The 24483-nt window shown below is 34.0% G+C and overlaps 1 protein-coding gene across 2 annotated transcripts; it reads left to right on the top strand.

Moving 5' to 3' along the window:
• The first annotated feature begins 4691 nt into the window (after nucleotides 1-4691).
• LOC114541572 lies at nucleotides 4692-23913 on the top strand. 2 transcript variants are annotated; one of them, XM_028561446.1, is made up of 10 exons: nucleotides 4692-4729; nucleotides 9703-9926; nucleotides 12269-12278; nucleotides 13163-13285; nucleotides 13641-13757; nucleotides 14861-14986; nucleotides 16672-16773; nucleotides 18285-18524; nucleotides 21517-21866; nucleotides 23458-23913. In XM_028561446.1, the coding sequence occupies exons 1-9, from the start codon at nucleotides 4702-4704 to the stop codon at nucleotides 21828-21830; spliced, it is 1284 nt and encodes a 427-aa protein (XP_028417247.1). In that variant the 5' UTR covers nucleotides 4692-4701; the 3' UTR covers nucleotides 21831-21866; nucleotides 23458-23913. The 2 variants fall into 2 exon arrangements, with proteins under 2 accessions (XP_028417247.1, XP_028417245.1); XM_028561444.1 differs by lacking the exon at nucleotides 4692-4729 and adding an exon at nucleotides 6699-6743.
• The last annotated feature ends 570 nt before the right edge of the window (nucleotides 23914-24483 follow it).

The following is a 24483-nucleotide window of genomic DNA, read 5'->3' as shown; positions in this document are numbered from 1 at the left end:
AGAAAGTAATGTCCCTTTTCAGTATTGGCAAACTTTTAAATTTTGTTTGTATTGAGTATGGCTTTGAAATGGCAAACATTTGTACCTACTATAATTAGTGTGTGATGGAGGTAGGATTGATGAAAACCATCATACAATTTATTTATTTACAAGCAGGTACAGTTAGCTGTGTACAAATTAGCTACAATAAACACAATAGTAATCTATTTATATTAATAAAAACAAAAAAAGTGATGAGCCCAGCCGTAAAAGCGTTGGCCTCGCACTATTGTTGTTGTGTTGTTGTTTCAGGACTATAGTATGACATAACTCTTGTTATTATTAAATAACTTACCTGATTTTAGCGCCGCCACAAGAATTATTTTGGGGCATCGCGAACATCTTTAACAATTCAAAGTTGAACAGCTTGAACTTCTGTTGAAACCACGCATTTATATATAAGCGCCCTGGTTGAAACCAATTGACATTTGTGCCATGTTATCGTTTTGTAAACAAAGGGAACTGGACAACTTTTGCGAGGAATCATTTAAAGACATTTATTTGTTATTGTTATACGACCTCCGAATTTCGCCATTTATTCGCAATTTCGCCGCAATTCCTTGGCGCAAAAATTGTCACTAACATGTCGAAGAGGAAATTTCCCAAAGGAAATTTCCTACGATTTCCCAACACTGAACTGTATATATTACGGATGCTTTTGACGATACAGAATCATCAACTTTCTACCCATGTGTTTACGTATCCAAGCAAAAATAAAAGTATTTTTTTATATAAACTTCTTTTACACAGGTAATTAAAGAAATTGATGGATATTTCTCTTTTTATACAGCTTTTTTACGACTTACGAGGCTACTCAGCGCTCATCGACTGAGGATATACGATACTCGACATCCCTGCGGCAGCAAAAAAATTAATCAAATAAAAATCATCGTGCGTTTGGTAACATTTATTGTCTTTATTGTCTGTCGCCTAAACAAATCAAGTGCAATTTCAATTTGTGACCGTGATGAGAAGAAATGCTGGATAACAGTTGACACCGGCATTGAACTGAAACAACCTTTGCCTATTCCGTGGTATATAAACGCATTTCCTGCAATATTTACACAATATAACTCGTTGATTATCCCGTATTCATGCGTACACTCACATTTTCTATGCCGAAGTGTGAATACTAGGTCTTGAAAAATATTCACAGAGTATTCGAAGGTATTCTAGGTCAGAATACGCGGTGTGTTTTATTCACAGGTATTCACATCGGAATACCCCCAATATTCCGAGGATATTCACAGTGAATATCTGTGAATACGTGTGAATATGGACCATATTCGAACTCATATTCGCACGTATTCACCTGTGAATACGCGGTTTTTCATGCAGTGCAGGACAGCAGGTGACGCAGGCATCTTTGACATTACATCACATGTTTAAAGGGTCTGGAGAGTTTTTCTTTCATCGCTATGACGGGTTGATGGAATGCAGGTGGTCAAAATGACTTGTTATGTAAACTTTAATAAAAAAATATTCATTCATCCATTTATGTCTTTGTCCATTGAATTTTTTTTCGTGAGGGCGAGGAATTATGATCTGATATTACATGCCTCTGAACACGTTCGTCAATTATAAGAAACACTTTAAAACGGAACTTTCCCCTCGGGAGTTCGAGTTAGCAAGGGACTACTGTATGTAGCTATAACTACATGATTTTATAACGAAGTAAACACATAATAATTTAGTTGCATGTATATAGCAATTGTAATGTGTTCAATAAACGCTCAATAATCAAGAATAATGAAGGACAGTTGTAATTGTAACATTTGAATGCCGTTTTAATGTTGAATTTGGTATTCTGTAGAAAAATAATAAGGAGATTCTTTCTTTTCCTTGCGGGCCAAAATAAAAGGCAAATTTATTAATGGTATATACTCGAAAAAAATGCACGTTTCAAAATTGATATAACTAGTAAACCACAGATATATAAGAATGCTTAAATGCATTCAACTTACACATTAACAAAATATTACTGTTATATCTAAAATACATCAAAAATATTTCATTCAGATCTAGTATTTTGTTCGAGCGAGCTTTAGAGTGGATTTCCACTTAGAATGAGAAAGTTCGCTAGCGAAATATTCGCATATTATTTTTTTTTCTTTTGAATAGAGATTTGAGACCAGTGAGATTAAATGGATATTCAGCATTAGGGCCGTTTTACATGGAGCGAGTTATCTAGGCGAGGCTCAACGGCATATATAGATATGAAAGACTTTTATTAGTTTAAGCCTTTGATGTGATGCGCTTTTTACTTCGCCTAGCCGGGATAACTCGCTCCATGTAAACAGGCCCTTACATTCATAATACAGGACAGCAGGTGACGCAGGCATCTTTGACATTACATCACATGTTAAAAGGGTCTGGAGAGTTTTTCTTTCATCTCCATGACGGGTTGATGGAATGCAGGTGGTCAAAATGATTTGTTATGTAAACTTTAATAAAAAAATATTCATTTATCCATTTCTGTCTTTGTCCATTGAATATTTTTTTCGTAAGGGCGTGGAATTATATATGATCTGATATTACATGCCTCTGAACACGTTCGTCGATTATAAGAAACACTTTAAAACCGAATTTGCGATAAACTGACATCTATAGCTACAAATAATTGAGCGATCTTTTTGCTTTGGAGAAAATTATCACTTTACAAAATGGTCTTTCCTAAACGTTGAGAAACGAATTATGAATGCTTGATTCATTATTATTATATAGTAGTAGTAGTAATATCATCTTAATATATTATACTAGAAATGACAGAAATCCGCTCATAAGGTTAACATTAATTATTTCATAATAATACTCTTGGTATTCAGAGATCAAATAAAAATATTAGAGACTAGTTGCTTTCAATCCAATGAAATTTCGGGAAGAAAAGACCCAAAATATTAGGGGGAAATGTATGTTATTTTTGTTGACTATAAACGATCAGATGTTGACACACAACACCAAAATAGATGTATATTAATGTAAAATACGTATATTCAACCATTTTAAAAAAAAAATAAGCGAAAATGTAGAAAGGAAAGCCAAACGTTAACCGATAAAGAGAGAAATAAATTAAAGGCGATTCTCTCTTCAAATGTGTTGTTTGCAATTTAAATCATGTTATCATACAGAAATTTAGGATTAGCTATATACTTCATTGCACTTTCAACAAATGTTGGAAAAATCATCTTAAATTAAGTGAGTAGGAAAAATCATCAGTGTAATGGTTTGCTCAGGGTAAAAGACTTTCTATTTTAGATTTTCTCTTATCAAATTTATCTGCATGTGAGACACTGATATTTTCATGTCGAACGATACCGTTAAAATTATCGGATTGGTAGTTAACTCATTCTCGCGAAGCTTTCAGCACCTATCAGCACCAAGGTGAAAGAAGTTTATTAAAATGATTCTCGAACTTCAGGGCAAACAATCGCAAATACAGTATGTGAGTGCTTAACGCGTTGGTCTGCTGCAGCTGGCAAAAGCATTAACGTATAGGTACTTACATGCATTAAGACTTACATGCATTAAGAATTGTAAAATATGAATTAATCAATATATGATATGATATTTTAGACTTGTTTACACTACAGGGCACGACACGCGACTACCCGTATTACCAAATTTTATTAGTGCACATGCTACAAGCAACAAAAACAAAGACTAGACACAGTTGAAATTGGGAAGGGTACCAATTTTAGCAATGCCGTGCCAATAAGTTTAGCGTGGAGTAAACGGAGAGTTTATTTCTAATATTGCCACTATAATGCCGTATTTTTAACTTAATTTTTAACTTGTGATCTAGTCATAAATTATTATCTAATGTGTACAGATTATTAAATATTAACGACCGAATTATTGATGCTGTGCTCGTTTTGTATGTATTTGTATGTAGGCTTAAAGGAAAAAAAACACTTCCACGAAGCTGTAAATTCAAAAATGAACTTTCAGTACGGGAACAGGTGAATGACTTCAGCTAAAATTTTACGATTCATAAGTACAAATTGCCATCTTATCCGTTATATTTCAGCAATGTTGAATTTGATGAAAATATGCGCAACTTTGTTAAATTCAAATTTTTTGTTCGGTTGCCCCCCAACCCTCCCCTATGTCATTAGAAATTTTAAATTGAGATTACTAGAAGAAAAGAGTACTACCACGAAGAGTGAAACCTAAATATTTAACTAATTACTCTAAAAATTATTGCCGGAGATGATTCAGGATCTTTTAAACAATTAATATAGCAAACATATGCATGTGTATATTTTGTGACAAACAAAGCAGTTCTCATGGCATTTAACTTAGGCATTTACAATTAACTTAATTAAGGTATACACACACAACTAGATAATATCCCGCATAAATGCTTTTTTATGGAAGGCTATACAGTAATATTTTTTCACCTTTTTGGTCACGTTGTATATGTGTTGACCTTGCCATCGGTCAAAAATAACCGCAGTGACAAATGGCACGCACCTGTTCTGTTAAAGCGCTGTAAATATAGATGCCAGATGCAATTACTGCCGTACAGTTGACTCACAGGATCGCAAGCGGAACACATCTCATTCATATTTCTACCGAAAAATGTTACTTTTAATCAAAATGTTTCTGGTAATTTCGCCAACGGTCAGTTCACAACATGCGAAAGATGACAAACCATGTGCAATGAGAAATTTTAAGCGCATCAGTGAAGGTAGGAGCTTACATATTCTGCATCTTAATTTCCTTAGATATTGACAAAGAAATTTACACACAGACAGTTTCACACAAAGATAGATTATATGAATAGGTAGGATGCGTTTCAGTGTCCAACAACAATTGATTTTAACAAACGAAGCGACTCGGCTGATTTTGCTTCGTTTGGGAGCCGATTCCAATGCATAGCGCCGCTATATTTGAAACTTTTTTAAAGGTACTCTCGAATCGGCCTAGGGAGACTTAGGTCTGTTGCAGAGTTTCGGAGGTGATAGTTAGTTTGATCTATTTCTCTTTCACAAAAGACTCCCGAAGAGCCGGCGGAGTGTGTTCATTAAGTATCTTGTACATCAATAACACGTGAAAACAATGCGTGAAAACACGAGCGGTAAGCGCGAGTTTATTATACTCATTGTTTTCAAGTGTTTTACATGCCTCTGAACACGTTCGTCGATTATAAGAAACACTTGAGAGCCGAACTTGCGATAAACTGACATCTTGGAGAAAATTATCACTTTTCAATAAGAAGGTCTTTCCTGAATGTTGAGGAACGAATTATGAATGCTTGATTCATTATTATAATATGGTAGTAGTAGTAATAAAAAATTATCATCTTTATATATTATGCCAGAAACGACAGAAATCCACAAAAAATAAGGTTAACATTAATTATTTCAGAATAGTACTCTTGGTATTCAGAGATCAAATAAATATATTAGTTGGCTGCAGTTGCTTTCAATCCAATACAATCTTGGGAAGAAAAGACCCAAAATATTAGGGGAAAATGTATATTATTTTTGTTGACTATAAACGATCAGATGTTGACACACAACAGCCATAAATGTATATTATTTTGCAAAATACATATATTCAACCCATGCATTTTGTAAAAAGAAAACAAAAAAGCGCGAACGGATCCACTGGAAGGTAGCGCGTGCGTCAGAAAGGAAAGCCAAACGAAAAAAGAGGGAAATAAATTAAGGGCGATTCTCTCTTCAAATGTGTTGTTTGCAATTTAAATCATCGTATCATAGAGGAATTTGGGATTATACACTTCATTGCACTTTCAACAAATGAAGTGAGTATAGGAAAAATCATTAGTGCATTAATTTTATGTAATCGTTTGTTCAGGGTAAAAGACTTTGTATTTTAGGTTTTCTCTTAACAAATTTATCTGCATGTGAGATACTGATATTTTCATGTCGAACGATACCGTTAAAAATATCGGATTGGTAGTGAACTCATTCTCACCAAACTTTCAGCACCTATCAGCACCAAGATGAAAGAAAATTTCATGCACGACACGCGGCTACCCGTATACAAAATTTTATTAGTGCACATACAGCAGGCTAGAAAAACAAAGTCTGGACACAGATGAAACTGGCGAGGATATACCAATTTTAGCGTGGAGTAAACGGGGATTTTATTTCTAATATTGCCACTATAATGCCGCATTTTTAAATTTAATTTTTAACTTGTGATCTTGTCATAAAATATTGTCTAATGCATGTTTACAGATTATTAAATATTAACGACCGAAATCGAAGCTGCATGTGCTCGCGTTTTGTTTGTATTTGTATGTAGGCGTCGGATGACCTTCTACGAAGCTTTAAATTTAAAAATGAACTTCTAGCACGGAACCGGTGAATGCATGATTTCAGCTAAAATTATACGATTCATTAGTACAAAATGTCATCTTATCCGTTATTTCAGCAATGTCGAATTTGATAAAAATAATTAATTGCCATCGGCATGGGTCAAAAATAACCGCAGTGACAAATGGCCTGCACGGCTGCACCTGTTATAAAGCGCTGTAAATATAGATGCCCGATGCAATTAACTGCCGTACAGTTGACTCACAGGATCACAAGCGGAACACATCGCGTTCATATTTCTACCGCAAATGTTACTTTTAATCAAAATGTTTCTGGTAATTTTGCCAACGGTTAGTTCACAACATGCGAAAGATGACAAACCATGTGCAATGAGGAATTTTAAGCGCATCAGTGAAGGTAGGAGCTTACATATTCTGCATCTTAATTTCCTTAGATATTGACAAAGAAATTTACAAATAACCTGAAGCGTGATTTAACGGCATCTTGTTCAAGATTGCCAGGGCGCGAGTGATTTGTATATATATAATAATACACTCCCCTAACCAGGCATCCCGCGACGCCCCGAAAATTGCCCTGAATTGCATTGAGGCTTTTAGTGGTGGGTATATATCTTATTATATTAATAAGTAATCTTTGAACAACGAGAGCGAGTGTTTTACCGGGGTATATCCAGACACGGGAAAACAATTTGTTGTAGTTTGTGAGATAGTCACAGAAGTAACACCTGTATCTATAGTGGTGCGTACTTAGTAAAATTTGCTACTAAAGTTGTGAAAAGACTAGTTCAGCGCTGTGGGGAAAACGGGACTGTATGTAAGTGACATTTCAGAAACTTTATTAGACTATTTTAGTTCTATATTAGTTCTATATTATGTTATGTTTAATTATAGTCGCATGCATTTATGGCGTCTTCTGTGCAGCGTACTGCTGTTTTCTTTTAGATTGCATGTATTCTTGAAAGATTGATATTTTTCAGTTCCTTTCCATGCCATATCAGCTGTAATGCAAGCTATATAGTTATTTAAGTTTTCCTATATGCTGTATTTCAATTCACGATTACAAATCAAGATAACTTCCACGTCTCGAGTGCAATTCGTTGGTTATAACGTCGAATCACTGTCAGCCGTAACATAAGCCAAGGCTTTCTGTGTGGTTTTAGTCAATTTCGTGATCCGTAAAGTTGTCCCAAATTTGTTTTTCGATTGTGCTTTGTGAATTTCGGCGAAATAACACATATATAAGTGCCTGATTCCACGGGCGCTTTTTCTCGGCGAAATGCGAAATATTTCGCATGTTCCTTTCGAATTTCGACCACTTGAATAAATTAATTCTGCTTCATTGCTCAAAATTCAAAAGAAGCAGGAGAAATATTTTGCATTTCGCCTAAAAAGTTCGCCCGTGGAATCAGGGCTTAACAAACCATAAATGTTTTCTATTTCGTTCATAATATAAATCAAAAAAGCGGATTTTGTACAAATATTTGATCAGGGCCGGATTAACCTTTCGTTGGGCCGTGGTATTTTTTCAGTGCGGGGCACCGGGGCCCACACTCAATCCCGTAAAACATCAAAGCCTTTACTCACCGGCAGCAGAATTTTGGGGTTGGGGGGTCAAATAATCGTTAGGGGACTAAATCCGAAAAAAAATGCCAAATAATTTTGTACTACTGCAGCGCGATAATGTATGACCAGAATATTGAGAGGCGTAAGAAAATTGAATTTTGGGGGCTATAGCAGTGTTTCGGAGGTTTGGGGGCATCCTCCCCCAAGAAGTTTTAGAATGCAGCAAATGCGATTTCCTGCGTTTTGGGGGTGAGATTTCCGCAACATCGAATATAATATTGCATTACCTAAACTATAAATAACCTAAGACGTTTTCTGAAAGAGGGCTATGTATTTCCGACAACATGCATTTTAATTTCGGCCCTTTTTGATTTATAAATATCAAGTATATTAAATATTAAATGTCGCCTGATGATTAAATACAGGTTGATTTACTGCATAAAGATCAAATACAGCTTAAATTACGGCATAAAGATCACTAAGTTTAAATACAGCTTGAATTAGCTACTGAATACGAATTTATTCACTCTACAAATTTGTTTCGTATGGCAAGCAGAGCTTGCCACATTCATTAGGTGAATTAACAATATTTAAAATACGCGCATTCTGTTGCCAAAGTTATGTACACTATAATTTTGTACCTGGTGATATTAACGGATTATAGAAGCTTATGTTACATTGAGTAGGAATTTTTTCCTATGTCTACATTTCGACAAAAGTTCGGTTCTCGCGAGTTTAAAGTGCTTAATTCAGGATGAACTGCAACTTTTCGTTTTGTTGGAGTAACTCTTGCATTGCTTAATTACTTTCTAACGAATATTTAACCCTTGACTCCTTCAAGTACCGTATGTACTTGTTCAGTTCAGTCGCATGTAAAAACGAAAAAACGTTGCAATCTTTGTAGGTATGGAAAAATCACAATGATTTATCCTATATAAGTATATGATAAGTTTAAATAAGTTATATAGGCCTGTGTAAAGGGGGAGTTATCTCCCACGTCTAATATATAATATATAGCTCACAGATATATATATATATATATATATATATATATATATTAATTTTACATATATATATATATATATACACCCATTTGCAAAAACGTTGGCCGCAGATAGATAGATAGATAGATACTCGAAATCTAATTAGAATTGCATATGTTGTGTAATATGATTGAAATCCCATGCAAATGTAATCATATGCAATTCTAATTAGACTTCTAGTATCTATCTATCTATCTATCTGCGGCCAACGTTTTTGCAAATGGGTGTATATATATATATACAGTATATATATATATTTTTATGTATATATATATAATATTATATATACTGTATATATAATTATATATATATATATATATATATATATATATGTATATATTTATGTATATATATATATCTATATTTATTTATGTATATATCTATATTATATATTATATCTATATATATCTATATATATATATATATATATATATATATATATATATATATTAATATATATATTATATATATATATTATATATATATACACCCATTTGCAAAAACGTTGGCCGCAGATAGATAGATAGATAGATACTCGAAGTCTAATTAGAATTGCATATGATTACATTTGCATGGGATTTCAATCATATTACACAACATATGCAATTCTAATTAGATTTCGAGTATCTATCTATCTATCTATCTGCGGCCAACGTTTTTGCAAATGGGTGTATATATATATATATATATATATATATATATATATTATATATATATATATAAAATATAATATTTTTTTATATCAAACAGGAAACCAGGCACTGCGTCCATCCAATCTTATATCAAATCATACCATCCATCTTTTGGGAGAGTGTCACATTCTCTGTATTAATCAAGACAATTGCTATGGTTACAACTACAGAGTGAGACCAAGCAACCTTTATACAGCAAACTGTCAGTTGAGCAACAGCACGGTGAAGATGAACAAAACCAAAATGAAGAATGGGCCATGGATTTTTTACGAAGACGTTTTGGTATGATTAGATTCATGCAACTGTATCGCTTTATAGAAAAAAAAAACAAAGGGCAGCTATACTTTTAGATCAAAGTTGGAGACTTGCACTGAGCAGAAACACATTTTTCAAGTGTGATACTGCATTCAACCAACGACGCGACGACGCGAAATCGATGAAATCTGTATATTAAAGATTTTGAGTAATTCAATTATTTCTTTCTAAGAAAACTTCAATTTCATCATTGTAAATTAGAGTTTCAATTTTTCGTCCATCATCCTATAATAGATAGAAAGAGCTTGTAGAAATGCCACATAATTATTCATTTCGCTAACCAAAAAAAAAGATATCTCTATGTACGTATTGCTATGTTATAGTCAGGGCGGTTATAGTCAGGGCGGAGGAACGCCGCATAATTGCGTGAAATATGTGTGTTTCACTTTAGGCCTTGGGCTAGCATGCATGTTTGTAGGAAAGTTCTAGAAGAAAAATTTTTTATATATTTTTTTATTTACCTCAGTTAAAAACATTTTTACTTTTCAGTTATTAAGCCAATCCCCACTATTCTGTATTTCCTGGGTTCGTATTGTGGTTGGCTGTCGTTTTAGAGTCTTAACAATGGATTTTATAACGGTTGAATAGCAAATTTTTTGGACATCAAAATTACGGACGACACGGACCACGTTTTGAATTTTTACGCAAATAATTAAATATTTGAATTTTTTCAATGACAAAAGTATCGTTTGGTATTTAGCTTTCGGACGTAGTGTCCAAGATGTAGATAAGTACTCCTAGCATTATTTTATCACATAGATTTTTTAGCCTTTTTTGTAAATCCGTTTTTACTTTCGTAGTATTATTTTTTTTCATCACAACTGCTTTCGCAAACGGGATGGTCTTAAAAATTTAATAGTAAAAGCTTCAAATCATATTTTTTCTCACAGTTTATGTACTTATATTAAAAAACAAGACATACATTTTCTTTACTAGGGACATAATTAGTTACAACGATAAAAATATACCAGAAAAACATAAACTTACTTGCAAGAAACATTTGACCGCGTCACAACAGCAGAATGGAAACTTTCAACGTTAAGTTTTCCGCAAATCTTTGAAAACCAAGCCTCACAGAAGCCGAGGAGGTTCGTAAACAAAACAGAGTTGCTGCCGAATCTGTTACGATTATTATTATTCTTGTATAAAGTGACAATTTTTTGAGCTTTTTTCAAAAAGTTTACTTAAAGTCGATCTTCAAAAAAATAAAAGTTATCTCGAAAGAACTTTTAGGTACCCAGGGGAGTGGGGCGAGTAAACAATCGACCATTAATTTTAATCAAGATGCAAAGAAAGTAAAGGCGGGAAAATTAAAAAGCGTACGGGAAAATTAATTATTCATGTAAATGGCAAGCGATGAGACAAAATAATACAAAGTTGTAAAATATTCCTTTTTACGCGTGTTTGCAAGAATTTTTCCGGCAAATTCAGCTTCAGGCTTTATTTTGTTCCACGAAACTCGACTTAAACGTTAATCAACTCTTTAACAGTGAAGCTAGTATTAGTTTTCAATGCTAAAGTTGATTTTGAGGTATTTGTTTCCATGTCACTATCATCAGGACTAAAAATGTATTCAATTTCAGCTTCGTGCAGTCCGCCATGTTTAGAAGTTTTTCGGACCTCGGCGGGGGGTCTGTGCATCACACACATAGAGATTATAAATAACACTAGAGGGGTCATCGAGGAGAAATTGGGGAGCGCGTTAATGGGGGGCAAATCCAAGTCCCGGATGTTCACTCACTCACGATGTCCGAGGCAAAAAAAGTCGTTTTTAGCGAGTTTTTTTATCTCTAAATGTTTTTTTGCCTAAAATATCGTCTCAGGATGTCTAAATTTGTAAAACCAGTTTCAAAAAGCAATATTTTTCCTTAAAAAACCGGCAAAGCGACCTAAATAACGAATATAATTTTTTTAAATTGTTGCTAACGTGGTTGCTAAGGAGGCATTGATCTAGCCAATCAGCGTTTGGCTTAGCATCCGGGACTTGAATTTGCCCCCATTATCGCGCTCCCTTTTTTGACTGATGTTTCCGATACCAATGCCTCCTCTAGTGTTATTTATAATCTCTATGATCACACATGTTTCTCGCGACTATCTGGCGTTACTCCGCCCTATCTTATAACCACCCTGGTTATAGTATAGCAAAGCCAGGGCAAATGACTTTTCCTACATCTGTCTCCACTTTCCTATAGTTTCTGCTGCCTGTAACTCATTCGACACTGCTCCGTCCCTTCACAATAACTCATTTGACATTGCTCTACAACATAATTTGAAAAATATTTACGACGATATTTTTCTTTCTCATATAGGTAACTGAAGGTAAGTGAGAGTTAAATACGCATTAAGAATTTTACTTTGCATTTAGCTAGGTAATCCCATCAGAATGAACAAGAGATTTAGTACCAGTACTTTTTGAACTGCATCGTGACTACCCTGATTAAATAAAGTTGATTTTGGTTGATTTATAGTTGAAACTGTCTTACTTATTTCTTCTAATTCATATCTTCTCAAATGATTCAACTGATTTCAGGTTTTTATTTTTTTATGTAACTTTTCTCTAAGTACGTTATGGTCAGTAATAGACCAAAAGTATGCGAAATTTACCCCATAAACGATTTCTCAACTCGGACAGGCGGAAAAAAACCATAGTTGGAATTTATTAGTCTGTGCCCTAGTTGCAATTAAATGGGCTGTTGCAGTACTTAATTTACGGATAAAAATTGAACATTAAAAATATCAAAGTATCATATGTCTTATATATCATATGTTTGGTGATATGTTTTTCTTCGAATTTTTATACAGCGGATCTTTGCAGTTGATTTCAAAAGCTTTGAGTTTACAATCGTTTCATAAACTGCAAACTACATGTTTCAAGCACTTCGTAATATAGATTATATATCTGTTATTGTAAGTTTTTTTCTGACGTTCTCAACAAAATACATGCTTTTTACGTTGGCCAACCAGGCTGATTGCTGATCACCAGTCTTTACCCGTCCAAATTCACTAACAAAATCATCAAACATCGACCGTCCATGACACAGAATAATAACGGTAATAATTTTGGGTGTCGCAAAAGCGTATGTGCCCGGCATTCCTGCTGGAAGACCTAAATTGTTCTTGATTTATATTTTCAATGGTTGATTATACCACGCCATGACATTTTTGTTATAAATAATATTAATGATTACATAATTCTATTTCAGATGTTGACGAGTGTGAGAAAAGAAGTTATCAGTGTAACCAAAACGCAAATTGCAGCAACACTCCAGGTTCATATAGCTGTCAGTGTCAAATTGGTTACAAAGGAAATGGAAAGCAATGCAATGGTACAATTATTATTTTATTACAGGATTGTTGTTTTACATCACCACCACATTAACGTGAGGCGATTTTCATAATCAATGCACGATCACTTTAGGCCGACGTGTTTGCTACTACATGGTTAATTTGCCTTGTTCTCAAACAGCTTGCCGCTTAATAATTGTTCAAATCACACAGCGACTACAAAGTTTTAACACTATGTAGTTTAGATTTCATTTTGCCTTTGATGTTCCATGCTATTGTTGATGTTAAAAGAGCTAGTTATAAGTCATAACGCTTTGAATCATTCTTTAAAAGCATAAAACAATAATTATTATGATGTCCCCATGCAAAAAAAGCTTTCAGACATGAATTTTGCAGATATCAATGAATGTGCAGATAGTCCATGCGCCCACAATGCAAACTGTACAAACACGGCTGGTTCATACACTTGTGAATGTCGAACTGGATATGAAGGAAATGGAAAAAACTGCACAGGTCAGGTCAGCTAAGTCGTTTAGTTAACGAATAAGTTCACTGCAATGCAGATCATCTAATCCATTGCAATTTTGGCTGCTCTGATTAAATTATTGAAAGTAATCACCACACAAAGATTACATTCACGAATCACACGAAGCTGTTTAGATTCGTGGATGTAATCTTTCGTGAATGTAATTTTTGTGTGTTGATTGCCTTCATTAAATAAACCAGAGTGACGATAATAAAATCCCGAAAGTCGTTTAGTTGTTGCGTGACACATTTATGCCATTGCGCAGGAATGAGTAATATAATATAACTATTTTAATATAATATATATTATATTCATTATACAATTATAAAAATGTCATATGTCGTATGTCAAAATACTAGAGTTTGCTCAAAACCATGTAGATAGAGCAGATACATATACAAGATTTTTTTTACCAAAAATCGGCCACTACAATCTGTTTCGTCCGTATGGAAATCATCGGGTGGTCTTGTAATGATTCAAAATTGAATAATTAAAGTCGTTTTCACTTAGAGGAACCTAAAATGTGGCATGAAGTATTTCAATATTTTTCAAAATATATGAGAAACTTTTTTGTATAATACCACCTTAATAATACGAGTGATGATTTATAAATATACACCCCGAATTAGAATATTAATTTAGGGTCCAATGCACACTTCTGCTAATATCGTCACAGCCTTACCGTTTCCAGTTTAGAACCACCTGAAATGAAATGAAATGAAACAAATTTTATTCTCACGAGCTATGTGCAAATATGTAGCGAAAAAGATCGGGTTATGGTTTATTTCCGCATTTATTGGTCGAAATGAAAAATTCTTTTTGACGCACGTGTTGAAAAAGGATGTTTTACACCTTTCCACAATAGCTCGTCAAAGTACGACTTGAAATCCGTTTCATTTCGGGTGGTTCTAAACTGGAAACGGTAAAGTTCCAACGTAATTACAGGAAGAGTCTATTGTACTACAGTACAATTTATGAAACAACTCTCGGCCAATCAGCATGCAGTAATTTTGTCATGGTAATAAATATTTTTATCACCGAGAACTCTAATATACTGTATTAACTATTAAAATTAACGGGTGTATTCTAGACGTTGATGAATGTGGGAAAGGAACGCCAGAGATGTGTGACAAAAATGCAAATTGCACCAACACTCCAGGTTCATTCAACTGCCAGTGTCAAAGTGGTTACACAGGAAATGGAAGCAAATGCAAAGGTAAGATTGTTTTCAGTTGTTAAATAAAGAAAACAACACAAAATACACTGATTTTTGAATGACTCTTAATTTACATAATGTTGTCTCAAAAGCGTTATTCTAGCATAATCATTATTGTTAAGGTGGTCAGAGCTAAATTATTTGCAGAGAGTTTTATAGTCACAGAGATATTGCTCCTAATTATACAAAATATAGGGTTGGTGTGAACCTTAATAATTCTGCATGGCGAGTTATACCAAACGACATTAACGGATACCTATTATATATCATTCTCTGTCGTATCTCAAGACACATAGAACATTAATGGTTTACCTGGTTAATGAATGCAGGAAGAGAAACTTTCATAAAAGTATTTTGAGAGAACAGAAAAAAGCTTATTCTCAAAACTACTTTTTTCCTTTGTTATAATAATTGCATGCCTGTATGGGTTTGGGAAAATATAAAGTCTTTGTAGCTTTTTCTCTTTTGTGTTTTAAGGATGCTGTTAAGGTTGTCTTTTACCAAAAACATTTTTCTTCTATTTTGAATAAAATATTTTTCATGCCATTTTGCAAGCCAAGTTGCTCTGAGTGAAAAAAACATATTTGCAGGAGTCTTCAATCACTATATCTAAATATTTTTGCCTCGGAGCTGAACTAGAATAAATAAAACTTGTCCAGTATTAAACGTTTTGCAGACTAGAAATATAAAACTTTTACGATCAATCTTAAACAGGCAGTCGCTATTTTACTTATACTGAAGGGAATACAAAACTTTCAGTTCAACATCGTGCCAATTGTCTTTAAAGTCAACCATGAAAATTTTATCAAGTTAGCTGTATTACTTTTTGTGTTATCGTGCACGAAAGTAAAATGGAATGAGAATTTTAGTTTGCTAGGAAAAGCGACGAAAAACGTTTTGCATATATTGCATAAATTATAGGGAACAATAAAATAGAACAACGAAACAATAGAATAAGTCATTGGACCCCTTTTGTTTGCTCGGGGTAAAACCCAAATTATTCTTTATACATATTTTTTGAGAAATAAATATCCAGGATCGGTTAGGGTTGCAACCCTTGAAACTTTAAAAACAGAATAAACCAGAATAAACGACAACCTTAAGGAAAAAAAAACGGAATACGGCAGGATATTGTCGAAGACCCAATTAACTAAACAAAATTGCGTTAGTTTCTTCATGGTAAAAATGCTAAGTATGAAGCGCAGATTATGTAGATGTGATCGGCCGAAAGCGGCGCCATACAGACTTCGAAATAGCTCGAAAGTCGGTCATCCTTTGAAATTTCAGTTTGGGAATTTTTTCATCTCGAACTTTTTTTAGCTCGAAACATCCATTCCAAAATAATCGTTTTCGAAGCGAATCGTTTTCTACTTCAGCGACTTCGCTAGTATGATTTTCACAGAAAGCTCGCCATAACATATAAAGCGAAATTGTCTAATCCAGTCTTTCACGTAAATACCTAGTTGGTAAATTTGAAAATACATTCTGGCTTAGAAACTGTGAAGCCGAATGCCTCTTTTTTCAAAAATACTGAAACGTCCACAGTTCCTAGCATGCTTTGCGATAACTGGAATTACCTACTCTTTCCTACTTTTCTATAGTTTTAGCTGTCTTTAAACAATGAGCCTATGTTGGGATGTATCAAGAATAATTATATATTTATAAGCTAGGAAAGTGTATTTTAGATTTTGACGAATGTAAAAAAAGGACACACAACTGCAGCCAAAATGAAGTTTGCAGAAACACACAAGGTTCATACAACTGTCAGCGCCTACTGTCAGCGTCAGGTAAATAATTTTAGCATTAATTGTTATTTGTATAATTGCAATATAATTATTGAAAAAATTTATTGAAAAAATTTTTATTTCTAATTGTACAAAAACAGTTTCGTCTCCGATTTACTGCTGAATAATTGCTAGATATTAGTGGAATAGCATCGGTTACCCAAACCTGTGGGTAATATGTGCATTTAGAAAAGTAATTCCCTTGATTTCTATCACCTACCATCATCTATGACATCGCGTGCCGAGTGCAAATCGCGTAACCTCAACTGACCAACACTAAAATGACCAAATAAACTAAAAAAGTTTGGTAAATTCTCAAATATTAATCCTAGGCGTCAGTCAAATAGGGATATTCCATTGTGCAGTGATACCCAATTTGTTCAATAATAAATAAGATGTGGAGTGACAAACGATATTCACCTTCGATCATTAATTTTTATTATTATAACTTTGACACATACACCATGCGCATATTATTGTATGTTTCAAGTGTTAATTTTAGATGCATCCAACTGACGATCGAGTTTAAAATTATACATTATAATTGTTCTGGGGCCGGTTAGCTTAATCCTTAGTTTTAATCGCTTGTTTACAAAGTTGAATATCTTTTTCCATAAATATTCTCTGGGTCGACAAAAGCCATATTTTCTAAAGACTGAAGGTTTTAAAAAAAGATGTTTTTCTATGTCGCGTAATATATGCATGCTCAAAACCTCAATTATGTTTTAATGCAAACAGTACTAAATTTTTAACAGTTTAGCAAACTTGAAAAGCATTTACAACGTATGTTTACTGTATTAGTCTGTATTATCTCAGAATATTGTGAAAATGAAACGATTTCTCGGGATACGCCTAGAGAAAAATGACTCTTGAATCGAAGCTACTTTTGTATCAGTGATAATGGCGTTGATATTTTAAACATTATTGATAGCCGCTTTATATTTTGAATTAACTCTTGTCGTTTGGTGTTGGGAAATTTTGGAATTTTAATTATATGTTTATTGGCATGAGCCAGTATCCCCTTATTGCAGAATCGAACCAAATGATTGATTTTTGACCGTGGACATTTTAATAAAGGGATTGTTTTTGGTTTAAACTTCGACTGCTGTCCAAACGTCTATTTTACTTTTCTTAAACACACCATGCATGCTCGTATTACAATGGGATCGTTATTATTGATAAAGATTTTACACAGTGTATGCAATATTCCCAGTTATTCCCCGATTTTTCTCGTTATTCCCCGACATCTTCCCATTCTCTGGAATTCCACGTCCCCGCTTTCAAAGATAGTCATCGATGAATGCTTCGGGTAAGTCTAAGATGAATTGTCTTTATACAGCGATGTCATTCAGCCTGGCAAGTTTTCTCATTGTCGAAGTCATTAAACACACTAAACTCATCTCTCAATACTTGTCGGTGTTAATTTAGAATTATCCATAATTATTTTTTCTTCTTTTTGTCCGAGTCAATTTCAAGTCATCTTGTATTCTTATACTTCAATATTTGTGTTTAAGAAATCTTGAAAAATGAGCCTGGTGACTTTCAACGAAAATTGAATGAATGGTTGCCACAATCTGACAAGGACTGGAATGTTTGTTGGCGTGCTTCGAAAGATAGATGGGGAGCTTCAACATTTCATTCTCAATGCGATGGAAAATCACCGACATTGACGATTGTTAAAGTTGTCAAAGATAATAAGAATTATATATTTGGTGGATATGCGACAGTTTCGTGGACTGATCCTTTTCCTGCAAGTAAGACCTGATAAACATTTATTATTTTTTATCGAATAATTACATACCCAGGGGTGGATCCAGCACTAATTTGGATCACAAAAACAAAGTGGTTATTTTTAACAGTTTTCTTGTGACGAATTGAAGTTTATGAGTTCACGGCAACCAGGTATATAATCCATCGTAATTATCGCTACTCTGGTTTTAGTAAATGAAAGTAATCACCACACAAAGATTAACTTTCACGACCCAACGTTTCGACACTCCGGTCTAGTGTCTTCATCAGGGGTGATCTGATGTTGAAACTCGGTTCCTTATATACTCTCAAAATGACGTCATCTATTAATCAGATGTAAATACTCTTTTGGCAAATAGTTTTCTTGTGTCATTCAAATTAGTGCACTAGTGCTGGATCCACCTGAACATACCCATTTGCTAGCAGCTTTAAAAAATGTTTGTAAACCGGAAGTAAAATACTAAACGAATAAGTGCGTGGCATTTACTAGTTCTGTCAAAAAAATATTTTAATATAGGTTTCAGTTATGATATTCTTTTAATAAAATGATTGTGTGGCATTATAGTCTCAATGGGCAACACGTTTTTAAAATTGGATCAAAATTAATAACTGCATAAAATTTCATGTTATATTCTTTGTCATCATAGAAATTTAAACCTTTGGAAACCAAATTTTGTACTGCAATCTGTGAACTGGTGCATGGAAGCACAGTGTTCGGAATAATGCCACGGTCGTGGTTGCAATTTCAATATCAGCGAGAAATTTTATGACTCTAAATTCTCGAAAATGAATTTCAGAGTCTTATCGTAGCCTTATTTGTCATGAAAGTTTTTGCTAGAAACAATATATAAGTTATCTGCTTTATTTGGAGGAATTAAATACAATTTTTATAAGCCACATGTCAAAGTTTGGTGTTTGTAGCGTTTCATTGGTCAAGAGCGAATCACACGAGAGTGATGAATTTTTATGTCACCGGCGCGACTTCCTGCAGAGGGAGTTTACCTGGAATTAAAAACTTTAGTCACGTGCGGTGCACCTGGCCGTGCGACCGTTAGGCTGTTTATCCATTTCAAAGATGTCTTTCGGTGCGATGCGGTTGAAGTGGAAAACAGGCTTAAGTGTTAGTTCAAACACGGATTAAACAACCACTATACTATAGCACGTACCACCTTAGTTCTAACATTTTAAGTTTATAGCTAGGTTTTAAATTGTTTCTCTTTCGCAATTCAATCATGAAGTGAAAACCTTTTTTGTTTTTGATAAATGTTTCCTGATGATTTTCATTGGATCTGTTATCATTCTTTTTCACATTCTATTTCGTTCAATTAATGTTTAAAAAACAGCTTTATGAAAAAGTTTGCGAATTAACAACAGTAAAATTGCTGAGGTATAATATGTATAATATTTTTTGCGAGAGAGTTGCCAGCCTTATTGTAATTATATACATATATAATAGCATGACGTAACAGCAGTGACCGGGCTGCCTGTGAGGTTATTTATTGATAACTGACGTTATTACTCGTTACCAGATTCCATTCCTACGTCCATGACACAGAATTTTGGACAATTTTCGATCGAGCGTTGATCATGTTATCTTCCTGTGGAATCAGTAGTTTCCAATGTTAGGTAGCTTTATTAAAGAATTTAGGCATTAAATATCTTAACGGCGTATTTTGTGGCAGTTTTGGTTTTATCAGGAATTTTTTTCTCGAGAAACAATGATATTCTTCCTCGAAAACGTCAAACAGCAACCTATAGTATAATAATAGTATGTTATAAAGCTATGAAAAAAGGAAATAGAGTACGATTCTAGTAAATAGCAATAATACCATGATAATTAGCCATTCGGAAGTTGCACTAAAGGACTGGTAATAGTGATATTATGTACAACGTATCATGGGGCTGTTTTCGGGACGAATATTATTGTCTACGTCCCAAAAACAGTCCCTTAATGCGTTGTCGTTCTCGCTATTACCAGCCCACTGCCGCAACTTCGGAATGGCCAATTAGACGTAGGATTCTGCTAAATTTATTTCAGATCTTGAGCAGCATTTTACGTATGTACTTAGCTTAAATAATTATTTTATTAAAATTTAGGTAGTTTTAAGAATTAATGTCGTCCAACGAGGTTTGAGGATATTCGAGTTATTTAACAGCTTTCAGTTTTTTACTAAAAATGATTCAATTCGATTCATTGACAAACGGATATTGATAAACGGGTTCTTACTCCAGAGGCTCTTTAATGTAATAGTGGCACCCAATATAAATGTGTTATCACCGTTCTTTCAAATCCCCTATAAACCTTTATAATTATATACACCTATATAAAAATAATTGTATATTTGTATGTTACATACTTCGTGCATAATTTACACCCTTAATGCATGGATTTGTCCACTTCGTAACATGAAAATATACTTAGAGTGTGTCGTATTAAGAGGAGATTTTTTATTATGTCATGTATTTTGACGGGAAAACGCTCAAAACCTAAAATATTTTCGGCATACCACTCAAAATCCATTTATTTTGCCGTTATTGTTTAGATTATGTTGTGAACTAAGTTTTGAACTGTATTTGGTGAATGCAAAACACCAAACAAAGGAGTTATTACAAAATATAATGCGGCGGCTATCAACAATGTTTCAACGCCATTATAACTGAAATGAATACAAAAGAAGCTTCGATTCAAGTGTCATTTTCTTCTCGGCGTATCCCGAGAAATCTTTTCATTTTCACAATATTTTGAGATTATACAGTAAACATACTTTGCGGATGCTTTTCAGGTTTGGAAAACATTTTTAATGCTGAAAATTTTAGTGCTGTTGCATGAAGATATAACTGAGGTTTTGAGAATATATTACGCGACATAGAAAAATACCTCCTCTTAATTATGCAAAAATTTAGACCGTTTAGTTATGTGGCGGAATATTTTATTGTCCATCATTACAGAAATCTGAGATAATCATATTTAATAAGAATTTACTGCGTATTTTACAGACTACTGGACATCTGCTCCAGGTTCCTTTTTGTTTTCTCTTCGTAATAATGACGACATCCGTCCATTCAAGTCTTTGTTAACTAATCGGAATGATGGGGGTGATATTTACCGAAGAAATGAATACGGACCAACATTTGGGGGCGGCCATGATCTGTATATTTCAAACAACGCAGGAACCACCGCGTATTCCTACACCGATCTTGGCTACAGTTTCAAAACTCCACCTGGTTACACATACAAACAAGCCAACACGAGATCCCTCCTTGCAGGAAGCCATTCTTTCACCCCTTCTGAGGTTGAAGTCCTGTATTGAATCTGGTTAACTTTTCGCTTCATGTTTAATCACGATGTAAGTGTAAAATAAATGCAACTACCTTTGCCTGAACCGTTCGAACATGAAAAATTAGCATTTATTCACAGTGTTTCTCAAAATCTATATCACATATTCGTATAACTGACTATTTTTCTCAATAATAATATTCAAAGCTTTGAAAATCAAGTAAAAATATTTGAAGTCCTTTCGTCTTAAATCGAACATTTATTATTATATATATATATATGTTTATTATTATTAGTGTTTTGGTGATAATGATGTACAGGAGAATTTCTAACGACTGCGATTTGTTGATTTGTGCAGCTAATACCAAGCTCTAGTTCAAAAATGTATTAGCAACAAAACTCAGCAAAGTTTAATTTTTCTGTAACGACAATGGAAAAATTCGTAACAAATTTGTCGGAAAACAGAGAGCAAAGAAAAAATAAACATAGAATGTGTACTGTTCAAAGATACGCGTGCCGAAGAATATATTATTTGTCAAAAAAAATTTATTCAAAAATCGAACTTGAGTGGAGGTATTTCTTGCAGTCAATAATAATGGCGGACAGGGCGAGTGTCTAAAGAATGCTAAGATTCTTTTTTTTAAATCTTTGGTACACTGTTACATAAACACAACAGTCTATAGCTTAAAAATATCAGGAAATAATATTCTTGTTTGTTTGCATGGTGACAACAGACATCAATAAGTGAATTAGCTTGTAGGTACACAACGTAAGTTAAAGTGACGTAATGACTTACGTGGTGTACCTACAAGCTAATTTACTGATCAACATCAGGAAACTTTAATAGATTAAATGTTTTTTGTTACCCCAAGTTAGAATGGAATACGTAAGAAAAGAAAATAAAATTGTAAAAAGAACCGAGCAATGTTTGAGTAGAAAAAAATTACGACGTTTTAAATTTCATACAATGTCTGGTATGTTAAGAATCTCAAAAATAAGCTCTTTCCACCTCATGGATCTCGCTCGTTGGGACCGCGCTTAAATGGCTCTTCGGGACTGCACTTAGAAAAAAATCCTTGAGTACCTCGAAACAAATTTTTGTATCAGTACGCAATCAATGTCTATTATTTCTACGACAGAGAGCCGATCAGGTTAAAGCCATGTGTTAACATATTTTGAAAGTTATGAGTTCCTGGGAATTCCAGTGGAAAACAACAAACATGGCTGGTTATAAGTTTGCTTGAATAGAGATTGACTTCATCTTCTAAATATATGGAAGGAATACTCTATCCGTGACTTTTTTAACGAAAACTACCTCTTGCATGGGTATAATATAGTGAAGTATTAGTACGGGTTCGTGCCCCTATATTGGTGTACAATTGGTATGCCCATATCTGTTGTCATCTCCACCAGAGTTTCGTGTCAAAGCGCCAAACTACCTTCCATAAAATTAATGCGAAAAACTCTTGGTACGACGTTACCAGTATAATTGATATTTTGACACCAGAATAGCAGGACAAAAGTCATTTTTTAGAATTTTATATACAAGCGTATCAGTTATAAAGCTATAACATTTGGGGCCTTTTATTTTTGGCAAAGTTCCGAGCTAATAATTGATAACTAGAATAAAATGCATTCTTCCTTTTTTTTCTTTTTATTAGGTGCCGAAATGTTTATAGCAAGAGAACCACAGGCCAAGTTTATTACATCAAAATATCATTGGGGAAGTAATTATTATTTCACATTAGAGAAAGGCTATTAAGGGTAGAATAAAGCAAGGCACAAATGGAGGCAAATATAAGTCCAGTATCCACGTCACATGCATGCAATAATTTGGCTTCGCCTAAAACGAAAATGTCAAATCCTATATTATCGGTATATTTTAGATTATTTTTAACTGGTGTCTTGTGCGTCATATTTCTGCATTCTGAAACGCGAAATATTTGAGTGTTTTTCTAAATCTCAGCGGCCAGTTGCTGAAAATATCTTGTCTTTAGATCTGTGATGTTTAAAATATTGTAGTCAAAATTTGGGTAAACTGAGTCAAAATTTTGCGGATATAGCTTTGATTATATTAGAGAGCTAATGCAAGCGACTTTTTTCTTGTTTTAAATTTTTGCGAGTTTCACTTCAAATGAAAAAAAATGTTTTAAATTAATGTTAGTTAATAGAATAGAGTATTGATAGTTGTTTGAGATAAGGAACTTTTTGGAATGTATATGAAACACCGAGTTTTGAATAAAATTTAATTATGATGTGTTGAAATATTGTGTTTATGATTGCTGGAACAACTTCGCAACAATGATATAACCAGGCTTTCAGTGCGACAATTAGCCGTTCTCGCGAAGCTCATCTGGAAAACAAGGAACGGGGAATCGGGGAAACGAATGGGGAAAGGAACGGGGAACGGTAAAACCAGGAGTGAGAAAAGCCGGAATCTGTAAAACCGGGAAAGAGAAAAGCCGGAATCTGTAAAACTAGGAAAAATAATGGCTATCTGTAAAACAAGGAACGGGGAATCGGGGAAACGAATGGGGAAAGGAACGGGGAACGGTCAAACCAGGAATGAGAAAAGCCAGAATCTGTTAAACCAGGAATGAGAAAAGCCGGAATCTGTAAAACCAGGAATGAGAAAAGCCGGAATCTGTAAAACCAGGAATGAGAAAAGCCGGAATCTGTAAAACCAA

Source organism: Dendronephthya gigantea, unplaced genomic scaffold, assembly GCF_004324835.1.
Source record: "Dendronephthya gigantea isolate DGI-Jeju-01 unplaced genomic scaffold, DenGig_1.0 000003F, whole genome shotgun sequence".
In the NCBI taxonomy this organism is placed as follows: domain Eukaryota; kingdom Metazoa; phylum Cnidaria; class Anthozoa; order Malacalcyonacea; family Nephtheidae; genus Dendronephthya; species Dendronephthya gigantea.
The sequence above is the reverse complement of the archived record's forward strand: the minus strand, read 5'-3'. Positions and strand labels throughout refer to the sequence as shown.